The sequence below is a fragment of the Salvia splendens genome, chromosome 5 (assembly GCF_004379255.2).
Source record: "Salvia splendens isolate huo1 chromosome 5, SspV2, whole genome shotgun sequence".
Classification (NCBI taxonomy): Eukaryota; Viridiplantae; Streptophyta; class Magnoliopsida; order Lamiales; family Lamiaceae; genus Salvia; species Salvia splendens.
In genome coordinates, this window is record NC_056036.1 from 16,047,732 (window position 1) to 16,066,765 (window position 19,034).

Below are 19,034 nucleotides of genomic sequence, written 5' to 3' on the forward strand. Positions count from 1 at the left end.
TTCCACCTTTTGCTAATATAAATTAAGGACTTTAATTAGGTGTAACTAATTACAATTAGTAAATTAATTTGGTCAAATTCGGATTACAAGGCAATCACTGTTATTTCTTAACGCCGCCGTCAATTATGGACTGATTCCGGTCCAAGTTCATTTGTGAGGGACCCAATAATAAAAAAGATAATGTTCAGGACCAAATTCGTAAAACGGTCATATGTTTGGGACCACATTGGGCCTTACTCTTAGTTTTATAATAAAATGTTTGTGAGAATGAGTTAGTGGAATGTGAGGTCCATTACCAAAAATGGTAAAAGTGAAATGTGACAAATTTTTAGGGACGAAGTGAGTACTTTGTTGCATACTCTCGTATATTCATTCGTTGATATCTCTTCACACAACATCTAAAATGACATCTCAATTATAGGGTCATGTTAGATTGATGACTTTCTTAAATTAATAACTGACAACTATGTCAACAATCTATGTTATAGACGTTAACACGAAGATATTTGTATGTCAACTAAATAACAGTTACTCTCCTTGTCCACAAAAATAGACTAGTTTTACCATTTTGGGGTGTCCACCAAAATTATACTGTGTCTAAAAATGAAAAGTTTCAACCAATACTAACTCTACACATCATTTTAAATGTGGACCTCACAATCCACTAACACTCATTCCACTAGCTTTTTCCTCGCTCTCTCTTACTTTTTTCTATCTCTCTTACTTTACTAATTATACGTTAAAACATGTGTCATTCATAACCTTGTCTATTTTTAGTAGACGGAGTTAGTATAAACATATCATATCCCCACGATAATAAGTGTAAACTTGGCGAATCTGGTCGTCACAAAAATAAATAAAACCATAACAAATGTCACCATACAAACTTGGCGAATCTGATTGTCCCAAAAATAAATAAAACCATAACAAATGTCACCATACATTTTATGGTAAAACAAATACTGTCATCAAATACTGATGCATGAAGGAAATTTGCGACCTTTATAGATAAAAGTATGAACGAGTCCAAAAAACTCAAATTTATAGTAGTACTAATTCTTATGTACTCTTTGAGAATCACATTTTCCCTCAAAACATAAACTTTAATTTTTGTGAAAACTATGATTTTGTTACCATTAATTGAATATCCAAATGGACACCCCATCGTCAACTTTGGAGTATTAAGTGTCATCAGAAGTCAGAGGCGGAGAGGCGGTCGGTTAGAGAGCATCGTGCGTCCTTGTCGGCATCACCGTACTTCTTCTTCGTTGTCTGCGTTAACAATGAATAAAACAAAAATCAATATGACTAATTGGCTCAAATTTTGTTATGTTAGATTTTGATACCTTAACGTCTTCCAATGCAAATCGAATGATGAATTTGAGTATGTCAAGAGGGAAATAGGTGACAATGCTGTACACCCAAATCGCTCCGGCCCATCCCCATCCGATTCCTTTCATCCTCGCAAAATCCCAATTTGCATACACCGCAACCACCGTTGCTAACTGAAACTCAACAAATTTAATTAAATATCAAAACATCAATCTCCAAAATCTTAAATAATGTGACTAACTCACCAATTGAGCTACCAGAAACGCACTCATTAGCAAGACGCCCGGTCGTTCCACGAACGACCAGCTTCGTGACCTCGTCACAAAGATCAGAGCCTGACTAATGATGCTGACTTGCAAGTAGAGTGCAGCAGTGAGCTCATCCGTCGTCCCTCTGATCGACCTAACACCCAAAATGTTTGAAAAGAAGTTGGTGTACGCTGCGAGGTAGAAGAAGACGACGGTCATGGCGGCCATGTAGGTACCAAGGACAATGCCCATGGCGAAGATCTCGTTGAGCTTCCACGAGTCGGGGAGAGGGGAAGGCTTGACTCTGTCTTTGGAGATGGTCATGATGGTGCCGTCGTTTAGGAGGGCGATGATGAGGACCATGAAGGGGGAGAAGTCGAATTTCCAGATGAGGGCGATGAGCATGAATCCGAGGACGATGCGGATTGTGATGGAGACGGCGTAGATGGTGTAGTTTTTCATCCTTTGGAAGATCGCGCGGCTTGTAAGCACGGCGCTCACGATCACGCTCAGCCCTGCCTCCGTCAACACAATGTCCGATGCGCCTCGAGCAGCGTCTGTTGCATCTGCTACGGCTATGCCTATATCTGCCTTCTTCAGCGCCGGTGCGTCGTTCACGCCGTCTCCCGTCATGCCGCATATGTGATTTCTCTCTTGCAGCCTCTTCACAATTTCATATTTGTGCTCTACTTGAAAGATATCAAAATGGTTTTAATTAATTAGTATACTATATGTCATAGTAGTACATGATGGCGATAATTACCGGGAAAGACTCCAGCAAAGCCGTCCGCCTTCTCAATGAGCTCATCAACGGACATCGAGGACCCGTCCTCTCCGTGCCCGAGCAGAGAAGAAGATGGATACATGTTGGTGCCCATGCCAAGCCGACGGCCCGTCTCCTTGCCGATGGCTAGCTGATCCCCGGTGATCATTTTCACACTCACGCCAAGTTGAATAGCTCTTCTGATCGTCTCTGCGCTGTCGTGCCTTGGAGGGTCGAACAATGGGAGCAACCCTACAAACTCCCAAGCTCTGCCCCTGCCTTCTTTCGTCCTCTCCGGCACACTCTGAATATGCATCATCCAATTTAATTACTACTTCTATCTATTAATTATAAATAAGGTGTAGTAGCTTACTTGTCGTGCAACGCCAAGAGAGCGAAGACCGCGATTCGCAAAGTTTTCGATGATCATTTGAGCCTTGTACAACCCTTCTCCGCTCAGTCCACATAGTTCAATAATCTGTCAGAGCAAATTGTAGTATTATTCATACAAAACTCATACAAAATATAAGTAGTGTTAGTAAAGTTGAATGATTGGTGTATACTTGCTCAGGAGCACCTTTGCTGGAGCGGTGCCAGTTGCCATTGGAGTCGTAATAGGTGATGGCAGTCCGCTTCTCAACGGGATTGAAGGGAAAGAAATGCACCTCCGTAATGCCAGCCCTTGCCTGAAAAATGATATCATTGGGAGCTACAAGGCTACAACAATTGTGATTTCAAATTAGGATGCTTACCTCTTTAGGATCTTTGAGCATGTTAACAATGCAAGCATCAATTGCGTCCTGGTTCTCAACCCTGGAGGCTCGAGCAGCAAGCAAGAGGAGGCCGTCGCCATCCAAGTCAGCCGGAAAGACCTCAATTAGAGATTTATCAACAGTGAGCTTGTTGAGAGTGAGAGTTCCGGTTTTGTCGCTGCAGAGCACGTCCATTCCGGCCATCTCCTCGATCGCGGTCATCCTCTTCGTGATGGCCCCTTGCTCAGACAGCCGGTGGGACCCGATCGCCATTGTAACCGACAAAACAGTCGGCATGGCGATCGGAATCCCTCCGATCAACAACACCAATAGATTGTCGATTCCTTGCCTGTACGCCCTCTTTTGAATAGGGTACATCACTATGATCTCGATCAGCATTCCCAAACCAATCGAGCAGATGCAGAAGTTGCCGATCGAAGTCAACACCTAATCAACAAGCACACAGTAGAGAGCTGTCGAATTGGGTAAAAAAATCATTCATTTTTCATTTACCTGTTGGAAATGTCCGACATTGTTGGTGCTATCGACGAGATGCGCGGCCTTGCCGAAGAAGGAGTTGATGCCGGTGGCAATAACCACGGCCTCGATTTCGCCTTGCTTGCAGGTGGAGCCGGAGTAGACCTGATCGCCGGGATTCTTGGTGACAGGCAGGGACTCGCCGGTGAGAGCTGACTGATCAATCTTGAGAGGGTCACCTTCCAAGAGACGAGCGTCGGCCGGGATGATATCGCCGAGCTTGACGCTGATCAGGTCTCCGGGAACTAGAATGGATGCCTCCTCCTCACTCCATTTTCCATCTCTTAATACCTTTTTTTTTTCCATCATCATATACATATTGTTATATCAGGAACCAATAAATTAGATGTGATGAATAAAATGTAGTACTACCTTGGTTTTGGGAGCAAGGCCGGCCATGAGGGCGGCTGCAGCGTTTCCGGCACTGTTTTCTTCGATGAAACTAATCGTGGAGTTGATAATTAGCAGCACCGTGATGCCAACGAAATCCGGCCAGTCCGGAGGTTTTCCCTAAATCAATCAAATAACATTCATTGTTTAAAAAACGAGTGCGAGCAACAACACAGTGCATTCAGCCACAGCAGGGACCCAAATCCTTAAAAAACACGTGATGTGACAACAATAGGGTTTCATCTTCTATGATAACATGAGCATAACATAAAATGAATTGAAAAATGTCATATTGTTTTGTGAAATAGTGAGGAATGTTCAAGAATGACACAATAAGAAAAGGGATAATTAGTAATACCCCTCCATTTGCCAATATAATGGCCATTATAGCAGCACACTCCATAACCCATGAAAGAGGATTCCACATGAATCCCAAAAACTTGAAAAGTTTGCTTTCATTCTTCTCCTCAAGCTTATTGGCGCCAAAAGCTTCAAGCCTCTTTGCAGCTTCTGCAGACGTCAAACCCTCCCTCGAACATTTCAGGTGCCCGAAAACTTCATCAATGGGAATTTTCACCTGTTTTTGAGGTTATGAGTAAAAGATTTTTTTTTAAAAATATATCTATATATATGTGTGGAGGTACTTACAAGGTCGACATCTTGAATATTGATGGCGCCCATGGATATTATCTTGAAAGAAACGAGGAGAGGTCGGTTGGGGAAGAAAGATCAAGAGCATGCAATACTCTTCTCTATAATCTTCCCTGCAAAAACAAAGGTTGTTTTCACACGAAAGGATTAATGATAGATGTCTGTGCCTCCCATGCAAAAATATAACCTCAAAAAAGAGGAGATGAGAGGGAGACTCTAGCTCGGTCTTAGATGCCACATCTTCTCTTTATATATGCCTAATTTCAGCTGTTGCTTCACATCTCTACATTCCCGCTCCTTTCATTTTCTTTTTTTGGTAAAACCATTGTGTCAACACACCAACAACTCAACCATTTTCACCTCTACATTTAATAAACAACTTTTAAATTATGTATCTATGAAAAATTAACAAATACTACTAACATATGTGTAATAAAAAATAATAACTTAAATACGTAAAAATAATTAAAAAAAGGTAGTGATTTAGAGACATAATGTCTCCATGCCATAATATCCTATGTCACTTTGCCATAAACATAATTTCAATATGGACTAATATATCCTTATTTTACATAAAACAAAAATTAAATAAATATATGTGTATCAATTTATTATAAAAGGAAAGTCAACTCATATCAAATTACTACTCTTTTATCTAAACATACATCAATCAAAATTACTACTCTTCATTAGCAAATTCATATCGCAACATTAACATTTGAATTCAATCATCAAAGTCATTCACATCTATTATTTTATTAATATTAAAATAATTCTTATATATTTTAATTTATAAAAACAACTGCATGCATGTTTACTTAGTTTCTCAATGTTATCATCCACCAAAATTCGTATCAAATTATTTTATTAGTATTAAATAATTATTAAATTCTAATTATAATAACGACTACATGTATGAATAATTTCTAAGTGTTATCATCGTTAAAGTTCTAAATCGTAAAAAAAAACTATAGCATATATAGGTACGTAAATATATAGTTAATTTTAAATTATTATCATCCAACGAAGTAGTAATAGTCATTAGCATCAAATTATTTTATTAATATTAAATAATTATTAACATTCCTAGTCATGAAAACGAGTACATGTATATACATATTTAATTTCTAAGTGTTATCATCCTACGAAATAGTAATATTCATTCGCATCCAATTTATTTATTTATTGAATAATTGCAAAAGTTCTAAATTGCAAGAAACTAGTATATATACGTACACACATATATATATATATATATATATATATATAATTATTTTGTTGTTAAATAATCGTTAAAGTTCTAAATTGCAAAAAACTAGTACTAGAATATATACGTACATAGATATATATTTAATTTTTAATTGTTATCATCCAACGAAATACTAGTAGTCATCCGCATCAAATTATATTTGAATAATTATTAAAATTCCTAGTCAAATATTTGTGTTAAATAATTATTAGAACTCATAGTCATAAAAATGACCACATGTATTAAATATTATACTTAATTTTTTCTTGTTATCCTCTAATGAAAGGATAATATTCATCGCAAATTGTTTTATCCGTATTAAAATTCAAAGTCATAAAAACGACTACATGTATATATATACAGTCATTCGCATCAAACAATTTTATTAGTGTTAAATAATTATTAAAATTCTAAATTATAAAAACGACTACCTCGTATATATACTTAATTTCCTAATGTTATATGTAATCCAACGAAATAGTAATAGTCGTGCACGTCAAATTATTTTTTTGTTAACCAATGTTTTCAATTTTAAATTGTAAAATACTAGTAGTATATATACTTATTATCTACTTGTTATCATCCAACGAATGGGAGGGTTGTGCATAAAAAAATGAAATTTCTTAGTTGTGAGACATGACTATTCATTTTCTAAAAGTTAAAACTCATTATTTTGACGTCTTGTAACAATTTTATTTCCAGTATACAAATTTAAATCATTGTTTCCTAACATTTTGTCCATTAATAAAATAAAACATGTGTAAATTTCTGTGAAGTATAATGCATAAAGCAGCCCAGCCCATTTATCAAGTCAGCCCAAGAGTGGAAGAGATGAGAAGGCCCAGTTCAAACTTCTTGAACTAGCCGTTAGAATCAGTTAGGAGCGTTCTTCTTCTTCTTCTTCTTCTTCTTCTTCTTCTTCTTCTTCTTCTTCTTCTTCTTCTTCTTGATTCTGTTAGCCGTTTTAGGGTGCTAGTTGAAGGAATATAAGTGTAGAATCAAGTAGTTGCTAAAACAACTTTTGCTCTCTCACATTGAATAAGATTCACACGTTTTCTTCAAGCTTTCTTCTTCAAGTCTAAGCTCACTCTTGTCACTCTCGTTCAATCAAAACACCTTCGATTATTAACAATTAGCGCCGTCTGTGGGAACGCGAATTGAGTGAGATCGATTACAAGATGGCTGCGCGATTGGAGGCCGAGAAATTCACGGAAAAAATGATTTCGGGTTATGGCGCTTGAAGATCAGAGCGCTACTGATTCAGCAGGGTTTTTCTGCAGCTTTGGAGGATAGAGCCGCAGATCAGAAGGCTGGAGAAGTACCGGATGAAAAGGCGAAGATCAAGCTCGCTGAGATCCACGCTAAGGCGCATAGCGTGGTTATCCTTTGCCTTGGAGATAAGGTATTGAGGGAAGTCTCAAAGGAAACAACAGCGGCTGGGGTCTTGGAAAAGTTAGAGAGCTTGTATATGACCAAGTCTCTAGCCAATCGCCTGTGTATGAAGCAGAGACTGTATTCATACAAGTTCTTGGAGGATCGATGAATCAGTGAGTAATTGGAAGAATTCAACAAGGCTGTGGATGATTTGGAGAACATCGATGTTCAAATCAATGATGAAGATAAGGCAATCATGCTACTGAATACCTTGCCGAGGAGTTATGATCACCTTAGAGATGCCATGGTGTATGGGAGGGAGAAAACTATTACCCTCATTGAGGTTTAATCAGCCTTGCGGTCAGGAGAGCTCTAGAATGGTTCAGCTAAGTCTTCGGAGGCTGTACCTGAGAGTCTGCTTGTGAAGAAATTCAAGAAGCCAAAGTTCAACAAGAAACCAGATGGAGGCAAGTCTCCTGTACCAGCTCAAAAAGAGACCAGATCGTGCTACTGGTGCAAGAAGCCCGGACACATCAAGAAAGATTGCTATGTGTGGAAAAGGAAGCAGGCCGAATCAGGTAAACCTCATCCCTCCTCTGATTGCATTGAAGATTGTACTACACCAGAGATTCTTAATGTGATGGAGAATGGTTTGAGTGGGGTGTGGATTATGGATTCTGGTTGTAGCTTTCATATGTGTCCAAATAAATCTTGGTTTCATGAGTTGAAAGATGCTGCTGGTTCTGTCTTGTTGGGAAATAATCATATCTGTAATGTGAGAGGGATTGAAATGGTGAAGCTGAAAATGCATGATGGTTCTGTGAAGATGCTGAGTGATGTATGGTATATACCCGAGGTAAAAAGAAACCTAGTGTCTCTGGGATTGTTGGAGAAGAAGGGGTTCACCTTTAGTTCATCCAATGGGAGAATGGAGGTTAGGAAGGGGAGTCAAGTTGTCATGGTGGCTGAAAGAAAGAATAGTCTCTATTATTTGATGGCAGAGGCTGTTACTGGGGATTCAAATTCAGTGGTAACTGATGATCTGAGGCTATGGCATGAGAGGCTAGGACATCCAGCTGAAGGAAGTATCAAGAAGCTGGTGAAGTCAGGGCTGATCCCAGGAGATGTCAGCTCCAAACTTGAGCCATGTGAGCAGTGTGTGCTTGGCAAGGCAAAAAGGACTTCATTCCCTACGGGTACTCATCACTCTTCCTCACCTCTTGAGTATGCACACTCAGATTTGTGGGGTCCAGCACCAGTGAAAACTCTTGGTGGTGGAAGGTATTACATGACTATAATTGATGATTATAGCAGAAAGGTGTGGATCTACATCTTGAAGGAAAAGTCAGAGGCATTTCTGAAGTTCAAATATTGGTGCAAAGAAGTTGAGGCTGAGAAGGGCACCAAGCTGAGATGCTTGAGGACAGATAACGGGCTGGAGTATCTGTCAAGGGAATTTGATGAATATTGTAAGGAGAATGGTATCAAGCGGCATAGAACAGTCCCGGGTACTCCACAGTAAAATGGAGTAGCAGAACGCATGAATAGAACACTCATGGAGAGGGTGAGGTGTATGTTGTTTGGCTCTGGTATGGGCAAGAAATTCTGGGGGGAAGCTGTTGCTACTGCTGCATATCTGATAAATAAGTGCCCTTCTACTAGCTTGAAAGGAGATACACCAGATTTCAGGTGGTATGGACACCAACCAGATTATACAAGAATCAGAACATTTGGCTGCAAATGCTTTGCCCACATCAAGCAAGGCAAGTTAGATGCTAGAGCTTTGAAGTGTGTCATGCTCGGCTATCAGAGAGGAGTCAAGGGCTATAGGCTGTGGCATGTTGATAAGAGAAAGCAGAAAGTTATCATTAGTAGAGATGTAACCTTTGTTGAGCACATCATGCCGTATCTGGAAAGATCAGATGAGGGAAAAGAGAAAGAGTCTACTCAAGTTGAGGTGGAGTCTCTTGACAAGTTTCTGGAACCTGTTGCAGCTACTGACAGCCAATCAGGTTCAGTGCCAATAGAGGTTGGATCTGATACAGATACAGATGAAGATGCCACTCAAGCAGATGATCTCAGTGACTATCAGCTAGCAAGAGATCGAATTAGAAGAGTGAATAGGAGGCCACCAGCAAGATATGCAGAGGCTGATATTATCTCATATGCCTTGTGTACTGCTGAGAAGCTGGAGTGTTCAGAACCTGCTACCTACAGCCAAGCTATTGCTAGTAGTGAAAGCAAGAAATGGATCAAAGCTATGAATGATGAGATAGACTCACTAATCAAAAACAAGACTTGGATTTTGGTGGAGAAAACTGAGCTTATGAGATTGGTTAGCTGTAAATGGCTTTACAAAAAGAAGGTGGAGTCAGTGGGCACTGAGAGCATCAGATACAAGGCTCGGCTTGTAGCTAGGGGATTTACTCAGGAAGAGGGAGTTGACTACAACGAAGTGTTTGCTCCAGTAGTCAAGCATGCATCTATAAGGATTCTGCTGTCAGTTGTGAATCAAAGAAATTGGGAAATGCAGCAACTTGATGTAAAGACTGCTTTCCTACATGGAGACCTTGACGAATCTATCTACATGCATCAGCCTGAGGGGTATGTGAAGAAATGAGATGAGAACAAGGTCTGCTTGTTGAAAAAGAGTCTTTATGGACTCAAGCAAAGTCCAAGGCAGTGGAATAAGAAGTTTGATGCACATATGTCTGATAGTGGCTTCACTAGATCAAGATATGATGATTGTGTGTACATTAAGAAAAAGAATGGAACTCCTGTGGCCTATCTACTGATCTATGTAGATGATATCCTAATAGCAGGCCCATCCAAAGAGGAAGTGCAGCTGGTGAAAGATGGCCTGAACAGAAGCTTTGAGATGAAAGATCTTGGAGATGCAAAGAGGATCTTGGGCATGGATATATTCAGAGATAGAAAAGGGAAGACTCTGTGGTTATCTCAAGAAGATTATGTAGAAAAGGTGTTGAAGAGGTTCAACATAAGCAATGCAAAACCTGCTGCAAAACCTGCTGCAACACCTATTGCTCAATACTTCAAGCTGTGCAAAGCTCAGGCATCCAACAACCAACAAGAAGCTAAGGAATTGGAGAGTATCCCTTATGGAAATATCATTGGCAGCCTCATGTATGCAATGCTGTGCACCAGACCAGATATCTCACATGCTGTGAGTGTGACAAGCAGGTACATGTCTGCATTTGGGAAAGAGCATTGGAATGCTCTGAAATGGGCTCTTAGGTATCTGAAAGGAACAGAGAAGTTTGGAATTATGTACAAAAGGTGGGATAAGGCTGAAGGAGAAGCAGTACAAGGCTTCTGTGATGCTGATTATGCAGCCAACCTAGACAACCGGAAGTCCCAAACTGGCTATGTCTTTACTATGTTTGGCTCGGCTGTTAGTTGGAAGTCTTCTCTACAAAGTGTAGTGGCTCTCTCAACTACAGAGGCCGAGTATATAGCACTAACTTCAGCTGTCAAGGAGAGTTGCTGGATCAAGGGAATGTCAGCTGAGTTTGAGGTTCATCAAAAGGCAATAACAGTGCACTGTGACAACAGCAGTGCATTGTGTTTAGCTCGTCATCAAGTGTTGATGTAAATCAAATAATGCTAATTTTATTCCAAGATTTCTCCTAATTTTTATATTAACTCATATATCAATTTATCATTAATGTTTTATTATTTTTTAAATCAGTTGATATATGTAAATTGGAGCTATATGTGTTGCACAAAATCTAATTTGAGATTTAGTTGTTTTGGTCAGCAACTATAAACGTGGAGCAGCCATATTTGTTGGCAAGTTATATAAGTGGGCCTTATCAACTATTATGTGAAAAAATAAAAGAAGCCCAATGTTTATGAGAAAGAAAGGGGCGTGACCTATTTGGAAAAATGAGGAAAGAAGAATATAAAAAGGGATGGAGAAAAAGCAGACGCCACTTTTGACCATACGAAACAGAGAGAAATACATAGAATTCCATTGAGCAATTGAAGGGAGGATCTCAGACGAATTCAGCGTGAGAAAGAGAGAAGAGAACGGAGAAAATTCCAGTCATCATCTGCTCCAAATTTACTCCATGATTTCTAGGGTTTTATCTCCATTTATCATTGTTCTTGGTTTAATTATGTTAGGCTAAGAATCTTGTGTTGCTCCAAACACGTAGTATGACATTTTGATTTCGTGATTTATTCTATGCTCGTTTTTATCTCATGTTCGTTATTACTACTTATTTAATTGAATGAATTTATTACTTTAGGTGCATCTTTAGTGATAATTCTATAGTCTTGATTTAATGCCTCTTTAGCTTGAATTGAGATGGATTGTGGTGGTATGACACAAAGTTATAAATGACTGAATGACTTTGGATATGGAAATAGGACGTATGACATATTATGGGAAGTAATATGCTTATAAGATAAGAATAAGTGTGAATAAATGATAATTAGCTAATTGGATAAATTAAGGAATTATATGGAAACATGTATTTTGTAAGTAAGTATATGAAGAATTATGGTACAATGTGATTGTATTGATATAAGATATTATCTGGAAAACACGGTGAACGTATAGATGTTGTAATAAAGTGATATATTGCAACGACCCGCTAAGCCGATATTATTATAATCAATATTAATAGCTCAATTATCTAAATAAGTAACTTTTGTGCGATTAAATCCGAGCCACGATAGATTGTTGTTGTTGTTTGTTTGACGATAGGAAAGTGAATAGAACACGTAAATATATTACACCTATATGAATACAATAAATTTAAATAAATAAATAAATAAGATCTCAAAATTTAAAATTTTAATGTCCGATACATCCAACCAAAAAGTCCAACAAAATTTAATCTATACATCATGCGTTCTAAGAAAATCGGGTACTTCAGCACGGACGGCCACGAACTTGAACCGATTATACCTACACCAAATTAAGTGAACAAATACTCAAATAATTATTTTAATAAATAAAAAAAATTAAAAAAAAAAAGAGGGCCGATATTTTTCAGACAAAGCATTAAGTACTACATTAATAGATTGCAGAAGAAATCATACCCTCTGACACAATTGATATCATTACTGACAAACAATATTATTAGGAGATACATGTATCCGCTTGCATCTTATATACAAATCACTTTCTTCACTTTCTTATATACGCCACTTTCTTTTATGTACATGTACTCCTATATAAATTACTTTCTTCACTATAACACATCACCATCAGCATGTCCTAAATTCTCTTCACAAACTCCACATAAACATTTACTCCACAATCATTCTTCCAACAAAGCTGAAGCAAGAGGAGAAAGCAAATTCAGCAACTCATTTTCACAATTAAACAAAAGTAAGTACCACAACTCAGTTATCCACATATTAAAACCGTACATGTAGACAAACTTAGTCTTGAAGAACATAGCTACAATATTCAATATGTTGCAAGTAGGTAATATAACCAATCAAGAACATAGTTGCTATGACATAAATGGCAGTTTCTCAATTAATGATATGAACTTATCTTAAAAGATGAATCTGCCACCCCCAACAAATTACATTAGAATCTGCCAAAAATCTAGTAGTTTACAATTATAGCAAAGATTATAGAAATAACAATTTCGAACACAGAGATTTAACTTACACAAAAAGCTGCTGCCCCATCACCAAAGAACACAGTTTTTTTTTAAATAAAGGTTGGAACTTAGAAGATATAGGATGGAGTAGTTAACAAGAAGAATAATAAATATCATTCCTTACCTCTCGGATATCGGCGTCGGCGGCTGGAGAGGGGGAGATCCTCCGCGACGGCGGCGATGGTGGCGCGACGGTGAAGAGGGGAGAGAAGAGAGAGGGATGAGGAGGAAGGGAGCACCGATCTACTGTTGTACGGAGACAACCGTACTGCCGGAGGAGGGATGCGAAGCCGCTGCCTCTGCATGACGGCGGTGGCGGATCCGCGGTAGCAACGGCGGCGGTGCGGTGGCGAGAGAGAGGGGGGGGCGGCGGCGGCGTAAGGAAGAGAGAAGAGGGAGAGAGGGAGAGAAGAGAGGGAGAGAGGCTGTGCATTTTGTTGAATGAGGGAGGAAGAAGAAAGACTTAGGTTTTAACTTAGGATTTCTTAATTTGGGCTAGTTTTAACTTGGGCTAATGAATTAAAGGTTTTGGGCCATGAATATAATTAGAATAGGCTTTGCGAAATAAATTCGAGTCCATTTCCCTTCAAATTGTCTTGGGGCTGCGATACATAGTGAGTGTGAGGCCCATTTTCGGATTTAATTAATTTCTGGGCTTAATAAATTAATTGGATGATCTATTTAAGTTGGGCTCCACTTAAATTATTTTGGGGCTTTAGAATATTAATTTGAGAGATAAGGTGGAGAATTTGGTTTTGTAAATAAATCATTGGGTTGATAATTGAATTAAATATGGGGAATTGTATAATTAATTTTAGAATATTTCCAAGGCCGAAATAAATATAAACACTGTGGGAAATTATTACGATAAGTTAATCATCGGATTGAATAATTTTTTAGGAATTATTTAATTAAATTCCGAAATAATTTTGAAGTATGAATAATTTACCCCAAGTTTCAAAATAAATATAATTGCGAGGGGAAATACTTGTGATAATTCGGTTACGCGCTTATATTATTTGGGAACTAATTCGACATTATGGTGGAAAATACGAGGAGCTAACGGAGGAATTATGCGCGTAAGCGGCCGACCGGCATCGCCCCGCGACGCCTCAGGCGGCCGCTAAGGAAATGGAAAGAAAGAGGGAGACGATGTTCTCAAGTCACAGAAATAATTAAGTATAATAAAGAAGTGCTATTAATTAAATTTCCCAATTTAATTAATATGCAAGTTTCTAAAATTTTCTAACGGTGAGCAAATGATAAAAGAAATAGAGTAGGGGCATGCATTTCTATAAGTATGTGAATTTCTATTAAGTACATTGTTTGTTTTCAGAAGGCTATCTCCGTGAGTTAAGGGTGGAGTCGGAACGAAAGATTCAAATTAAGGAGTTTTAAGCGAACGAGGTGAGCTTTCTTATACTAAAAAAATACAAATCGTATTTTATGAAAACACGAACACATGTTCGTGTTTCTTAAAGATGTTGCCTTGCCATAAATGTTTTTGTATGATGCCTATCTGTTTGGCTAAGGCCAAAGGAATTATGAATGATGATATAAGTCGAATTCGGGTCCCAGTGAGGGTGGTGTCCCCGCTCGGACTAGTGTACACAAGCTACCTCTGTCATGTTGGGCAGAGCAGGTGACCGAGGAAGGTGGCCACCTTCCCGGCACAAGGATACCTCTGACATGATGGGCAGAGAAGGTGACCGTGCGAGAACACCATCTCGACGGCACAATGTGATCAGATATGGCTAAGTACAGGAAAAAGGGCCCAATGTGATATGTTTAGTAAGCTCGGGTCTTTTCAACAACACCCCGAGTGTTACTGTGATGATGGCTTGACAATATTTTCAAATGTATATGTGTAATTTTCGGCAATGTGTTCACTGAGTACTTTTTGTACTCAGCCCTGCATATATTTCTAAATGTGCAGGTTGAGCAGCGAAGTGGTGGAGGAAGTGCTATTGAGACAAGACATTTAATTCAGTCAGATTTTGACTCTCGGAGGTTCATGTCTTCATACAGGGAACCGCGTTCATTTGCTTCCGTTGTGCATCTTAAAAGACTCAAGTCTGTTTTGTTCAAAACTCTGATTTTATTTCGAGTTATTCCCATTTGTTTGGAGCTATGGTCGAGTTTTGATGTTTTTCCCCTTTTTTTCCCCTTTCTTCCCCGCTTCTTTAACCCTCCCCTAGTCGCGATCAACCGTGTTTTCTATCCTTAGAAAATGCGGTCGTGACATATATGGTAATACAATAAAAGAATGATGATATATGATGTCTTAAGAAATGACAACATGTGGAAGGTGATACGGAAATTAATATGTGTTGATGAGTAAAAGATTAATATAGTAAATTATGAAAGTGGGAAGTGCTAAGAATGAATGTTTATAAGTAAAAGATATATAATGTAAAAGTCTCAATATAGTTTAGATGAGATAATTGATTTTCATAGTTTGGATATATCTACTGAGCTGTGGAAAGCTCACTCCTATCTTCTTTTACCCCCCTGCAGGTTAGAGTTGATAGTATGTCAGTGTGGTTGGGCAGCTTTGCAATTTTTGGCGGGTCACTGGTGGTCAACATGGTTAAAAGTCGTGGCATGTTGTATAATAGTTCGATCTTTGATCTTCTGCTGGATAAATATTAAGTTTTTAAATGTAATAGATTTTAATTGTGCTTTTTAAGCTAAAAAGAAAATACGAAAATTTCAGTACGGGTTGTCGATACTGAAACGTGACATCACGTATTCGGTGGGTTTACCTACCGGGTAAGAGGTGTTACATGTTGGTATCAGAGCAAAGGTTTAGGCGGTTCTGGAGAGAAGTGATTTAGTAAAGTGTGTAGAAACATGCCACATAGGAGTAAATGTCTGTTAGTACCAGTGACTCGATGCACCTGCCTATGTATAAAGTGGAAAGAAGTTAGCAAAGTACGGGACATAGTTTCCCGTGTGACCGAGAAAGATGTTATATGAGACTGGCCACCTCATATAGCTTGACTCTCGGTAACATTAATTTGTGTAAAAGACTTAAAAAGTGCAGGGAGGGTGTGTCTGAAAATAGTGATGAAAAGTGTGTCCTAATGAAAGAAATGAGATTTGCTTCAATTGTATTATTCGATAATATGTCAAAATAAGATGTTGGCATGCTATGTTGAGAATTGTAGGAAATGAGTGTTAATATATGAAATATGATGTGATCGGAGATATGATACGCGATATACGGTGTGATAGAAGGATTCGATCGGACCTCAAGTGGGGCTATATGATGTGATTGAGATGATATATGTTATGCTGGAGTTCTGTATGGTATTATACGATGCAATTTGGCAGCTTTATGATACGATTGGTTTGCTGTACGATACGATTAGTAGTTTCTGTTGTAGTTGTAACTGATGTTGGGATGTTTTGTAAATGCTGAAATTAAACAGTTGAGCACGTAATGGGGATATGGATGTGATATGTGATATTGATGTGATGTGTGGATATCATGTGGAATACTTGATGATTGTGTGAATACTGATGACTGTTGACATGTTCTGTGATTGATATTGCCTACTATTGGATTATGGGCACTTGTTGGTTATAGGGAAAATGAGAAATAAATGATGGGATCTGAATCTGTGTGCCCTTGAATGGGTTATATATGCGCTCGAGATCGAGCTATGTGATGTGAATGGAAGTATGAATTCTGTATAGAGTATATGTGTGCTCGGAATTGGGCAATAGGAAATATGATGTGATGTGATGTGATGCGATAAAGATATAAGCACATGATATAAGATATGTGATACAAAATGTGATCAGATTAGAATGTGAACTCCGTAAGAACTATGTGTGCGCTCGAAGACAAGCTAAGCGAATATGGAAATTGAAATGAGGATTTAGAAATGAAATGGAAAATGAAAATGGGTGCTCTAAGTGATCTATAATATATATGAAATGATATGTCTAAAAATGTGAGTTTTAAATGAAATAAATATATGAGCTTGAAATTGAGCGATATGAGGAAAAAGGGTACTATGCTTGAAAGTATGAAATCCAATGAATCATATGTGTGTTGAAAGAATGTGAAATGTATTGATGACCAATATATGATGAAATTTGAAAATAAATGTGGTTGTTTATGAATACTGACTTGATATTTGAACTTTGTTGTGATTTGTTGGTTTGATAAAAAAAAGGTAATAAGCGAAAATAAGTATAATGGAAGTGATATGTAGTGCAAGGCGACCTAAAATAAAAGTATGTGATACAATTCAGAGAAATGTATGTAACTATGATGTGAATAAATGGTTGTGATAAGATAGAAAGCATGACGTACTAAATGACTGATAAAAGATAATAATAATAATAATAATATTATTATGTGGCTGTGTTAAGATTGTGATATATTCTTTGAATTAACTCACAATAATTTGTGTGATATGCTATTATCAAGTTGTGCACTTTTCCTATTATATTCTATAAATTTTATGAAGTGGCATAGGATTGTGACTTCGGTAAGTCCCGGGAAGTCAAAGTAAGATTGGATAAAGTTACATGTGATTATAAGAGATTGAATGATGTTATATGAAAATATGAAGGTTGTGCGAAATTAAAAGATAATATGAGATTAGATGATATGATACGATAAATGTTTATAGCTATTTAAATCAAGTGAAATTTCGAGGACAAAATTCTTTTAAGGGGGGAAGAATTGTAACATCCCTAATCTGAAAAATCTGAAATTATTGTGTATATGAGTATTATAAAAGTAATGCAAAGTATTTACAAAAGTAATATAGTATCTGATAATCTTAGAATAGTCAATATAATTAATTATCTGAGATTTAGACCCTTTAAAGTAATTACAAATAAATACTATTATATATTATATGTATATGTGCTATCTTAAATATTAAATAGTAGTCATATGTGCATATGTAATAAACGAGATAGTGTGTATGGAAGTATTAATTTTGTGCATGCAAATATGTGGTGAGATAGAATTAATTTAATATAATAAAATATGTTATATGCTCGTATATGTATATCAGTGTATACACGTGTAATTGCATGGAATAGGTTAGTCACCCAATTTCTATGTATGTTTTATAGAATATCTATGTATGTACACTATATAATTACTACGTGTACACAATGTAGCTATTATTTAAAGTACATCACAATTATTAAATTGGATATATATATATAGGATATAAGTATATCTCATAGGAAGGAGGAGATGGAGATAGAGAAGAAAACAATAAAAAATATATATAAAGAGCGGTAGAGGGAGAAATATTTAGGAAACGGAGTCAAGAGGAAAAAGATGAGGATCGGTGTTTATATATGGAAAATGGAATCAAAAGTGCAGTTAGATTATCATTCATATCCAGGCGAAGGAACCTATAGTGCGTTTTGGAGACAAAGGAGTGAACCTAGAAGGTAGAGAAGTATCAAGGTGAAATATGCTTATGTTCATAAGCCTAAGAGGTAGGATATCCTTACTATGAACTTTACTTCTGGTTTAACTATGCGAACTAATTGAATAATAATATGTTATTCTATGTGATAATTATATATATGTCATTAGAAGACACAAATGGAATTATTATGATATTTATAAACCTGATATGAAAGTTCTACAAAGAAATGGTATAAATATAATTATATGACGATGATAGAAATAATTTGGTGTGAAATGTGATAATATGTGTTGAATGTGTATGAATCACACTTTTAATTTTACATATTGTGATGAATATTTGGGTTATATGGTGTGAACTAAATATGGTTTTGCGTTATTTGATATTGATGGTGGAATACGATATGGATATGTGATTGGTGCAAAAGATATGTTTTATATGTTATATTCGAATTATTTGGTAGGATAAGGTATGTATACGTGATTGATGAAATTGATATGTTTTGCATATGATATTGGAATTATATGAATCATTCGACTAAAGAGGATCTGTGACGGTCTTGCCCTGGATCTCAAATCACAATGGGACCTTCGGGTCAAATCACAATGGGACCTTCGGGTCAAATCATATTGGGACCTTCGGGTCAAATCACAATGGGACCTTCGGGTCAAATCATATT

The 19,034-nt window shown here is 37.4% G+C and overlaps 1 protein-coding gene and 1 long non-coding RNA gene across 4 annotated transcripts; both read right to left on the bottom strand.

Annotated features, from left to right (window-relative positions):
- Positions 1-895: 895 nt before the first annotated feature.
- Positions 896-4,871, bottom strand: LOC121805415 (ATPase 8, plasma membrane-type-like). The gene is made up of 11 exons (XM_042205258.1): positions 4,671-4,871; positions 4,381-4,599; positions 4,005-4,142; positions 3,609-3,923; positions 3,096-3,542; positions 2,907-3,029; positions 2,717-2,821; positions 2,344-2,647; positions 1,578-2,266; positions 1,347-1,505; positions 896-1,272 (listed from the first exon to the last, which is right to left on the bottom strand). Exons 1-11 carry the CDS (start codon positions 4,701-4,703, stop codon positions 1,192-1,194), a joined length of 2,613 nt encoding a protein of 870 aa, XP_042061192.1. The 5' UTR covers positions 4,704-4,871; the 3' UTR covers positions 896-1,191.
- A 7,207-nt stretch (positions 4,872-12,078) lies between these two features.
- On the bottom strand, positions 12,079-13,365 carry LOC121803386. Of its 3 annotated transcripts, XR_006050980.1 has the most exons (3): positions 13,066-13,365; positions 12,367-12,604; positions 12,079-12,232 (listed from the first exon to the last, which is right to left on the bottom strand). It is a non-coding gene; the product is annotated as an uncharacterized LOC121803386 (long non-coding RNA). The 3 variants fall into 3 exon arrangements; XR_006050979.1 differs by lacking the exon at positions 12,367-12,604; XR_006050978.1 differs by lacking the exon at positions 12,079-12,232 and having other exon boundaries at positions 12,313-12,604.
- Positions 13,366-19,034: the final 5,669 nt, after the last annotated feature.

Excerpts from the sequence above, each read along its gene's own strand:
- LOC121805415 (XM_042205258.1), bottom strand. The coding sequence starts at position 4,703 with ATGGGCGCCATCAATATTCAAGATGTCGACCTT. Across the intron at positions 4,600-4,670 it reads ATATTCAAGATGTCGACCTT|GTGAAAATTCCCATTGATGA; the intron begins GTAAGTACCTCC and ends CCTCAAAAACAG. Across the intron at positions 1,273-1,346 it reads TTGCATTGGAAGACGTTAAG|ACAACGAAGAAGAAGTACGG; the intron begins GTATCAAAATCT and ends TTGTTAACGCAG.